Genomic DNA, 2,522 nt, shown 5'->3' with positions numbered 1-2,522 from the left:
TCCTAATGATGGCAGAGACGTCAGCAGCAGAGGGGAGAGTGAAGACAGAGAGGGGGGTGGAGGGGGGGTGGGAGTTCTGTAAAGATGTTGGTGTATGGAGCGAAGTTTTTCAGTGAAGAATGACATGAGGGGGGGTTAGAGAGTTCAGAGATGAAACTGTGAGATTAAGGACAGAGAAAAGAATCTGAGTGTTGGAACTGATGATGTCAGTGAAATATTAAATAAACACACTGATGCTGTCTGTCAGCAGGAAGCTGCACATGTGGGGTGAACATACACCATACATGTTCCAGGGCCCACAGTGTTTATTGGAGCATCTGAAAGGATTCAGACAAAATAAATAAACATTTTAAAAAGTATTTTAGTATTTGTCAGGAATGTTTGTTTATAAAAACATTAAGACCATCTGCTGACGTGAAGCTGTGGTGTTTCAGGACCTCCCACCTGCTCGTCCCCTCTCCTGTCCTCACATTGTGTGTCTTTATTTGTCTCGCATGCTGTGTTCCTTCTCTCCTGCCCTCTTCCCTCACTTTGTATTTCCTTGTCTCCTTTTTACTCCACTTCCTCCTATTAAAGCTTCCCAACTTTCTGGTCGCCTAGTGACACCCCGCTGTACAACCTGGAGCCCTGCGAGCCCCTGCCGTTCGACGTGGGCCGTTTCCGTGGCCTGACCGCCTCGCTGCTGCTGGACCTCACCTACCTGACCAGCATCCACGAGGAGACCGCCGCCAAGCTCAGCGCACGGCGCCACGACAGGAAGCACCGCAACGCTGCCTCCACGGGCCACGAGCCGACCGGCGCCGAGGAGAAGCTGGAGGGCGAGGGCCACAACCGTCAGGACCAGGACAGAACTGGACCTCTGGCTCCTGCCTCTGAGCTGCGGGTGTCCCACAGCCTGGAGGAGGTGAAGTCCCACACCACGCCCAACTCCAAGTCTGAGAGTGAGATCTGCTCTGTAGCCGGCAGCGACAGCCTCTTCACAGCTCCTCACGCCGAGGGCGGCAGGAAGAAGGGCCACGAGCACGGCCCCCGCAGCCACGAGCCGGCCTCCATCAGCACCCAGTCAGAGATCCACGCCGTGCAGCTGTCCTACCTGTACCTGGGAGCCATGAAGACCCTGAGCGCCCTGCTGAGCTGCAGCAAGTACGCTGAGCTGCTCCTCATCCCCAAGGTAGGTTCACTGAGACCGCAGGTGGTCCAGGTCTCTGAGAACCTCACTGAGACCACAGCTGGTCCAGGTCTCTGAGAACCTCACTGATACGACTATATGACCTTGATACATTATCTTCAACCCTGAAATGTGCAGAAAACTCTTAAACTTGAACTAGTAGCTGTGATTACAACTTCCTGTAGAGACTGAATCAGTGATGTCATAACTTCACCACATAAACCTGTTCAACGTGACCAAAGTCTTTTCAAACGTTTAATAAAGACGAGTTTTTTCTTCTTGTTTTTAATGTATTCTGAGTTGTTGTTTTTAAATATAATATCATATTTCCTCTTACCTGYCTGCCTCCAGGTGTTACCTGAAGCGGTGCCCAGCGGACACAACGCTGACCTGAACAGTGGTGGGAGCGCGGCGGTCTCCTCTCCTGTGAGTCAGGAGGAGGTGGAGATGAGGGCCGCCCTGCAGTTCCTCATGAGACACATGGTGAAGCGGGCYGTCATGCGCTCCCCCATCAAGCGAGCGCTGGGCCTGGCCGACCTGGAGCGGGCCCAGGCCATGATCTACAAGCTGGTGGTGAACGGGCTGCTGGACGAGTCCGGCAGCTCCAAGGTCAAGCTGGGTAAGTTTGGTTTAACGCAGTGGTTYAGCGGACAGCTGGAAGCTTCATTTGTTTCTGAAACAGGAGTGAAGAGCGAGCCTGAAGGGGGGGAGGGGGAGGAGGGGGAGCAGCTGGCCCAGACCCCCATCACCACCAGCCCCTCGGCCTCCAGCACCACCTCCTTCATGAGCTCCTCCCTGGAGGACACCACCACTGCTACCACCCCGGTCACAGACACMGAGACCGTCCCCGCCTCCGAGTCTCCAGGTGTCATGCCTCTGAGCCTGCTCAGGTGAGGAGACACACCTGTGTAATGTTCACGACTGAGGAGACACACCTGTSTAATGYTCACGACTGAGGAGACACACCTGTGTAATGTTCACGACTGAGGAGACACCTGTCTAATGTTCTCGACTGAGGAGACACACCTGTGTAATGTTCACGACTGAGGAGACACACCTGTGTAATGTTCACGACTGAGGAGACACACCTGTCTAATGTTCACGACTGAGGAGACACACCTGTCTAATGTTCACAACTGAGGAGACACACCTGTGTAATGTTCACGACTGAGGAGACACACCTGTGTAATGTTCACGACTGAGGAGACACACCTGTGTAATGTTCACGACTGAGGAGACACACCTGTGTAATGTTCACGACTGAGACAACACACCTGTCTAATATTCACGACTGCGAAGACACACCTGTGTAATGTTCACGACTGAGGAGACACACCTGTGTAATGTTCACGAC

The 2,522-nt window shown here is 53.4% G+C and overlaps 1 protein-coding gene across 1 annotated transcript in view; it reads left to right on the top strand.

The window, feature by feature from the left end:
* Positions 1-2,522, top strand: part of herc1 (HECT and RLD domain containing E3 ubiquitin protein ligase family member 1) — a gene marked incomplete at its 3' end in the record, with an annotated part of 85,705 nt that overhangs the window by 44,568 nt on the left and 38,615 nt on the right. The window contains 3 exon segments of the mRNA XM_014030651.1: positions 577-1,171; positions 1,520-1,787; positions 1,851-2,058. Of these exon segments, the coding sequence (XP_013886105.1) occupies positions 577-1,171; positions 1,520-1,787; positions 1,851-2,058 (1,071 nt within the window).

The sequence above is a fragment of the Austrofundulus limnaeus genome, unplaced genomic scaffold (assembly GCF_001266775.1).
Source record: "Austrofundulus limnaeus strain Quisiro unplaced genomic scaffold, Austrofundulus_limnaeus-1.0 Scaffold1097, whole genome shotgun sequence".
NCBI lineage: Eukaryota > Metazoa > Chordata > Actinopteri > Cyprinodontiformes > Rivulidae > Austrofundulus > Austrofundulus limnaeus.
The sequence above is the reverse complement of the archived record's forward strand: the minus strand, read 5'-3'. Positions and strand labels throughout refer to the sequence as shown.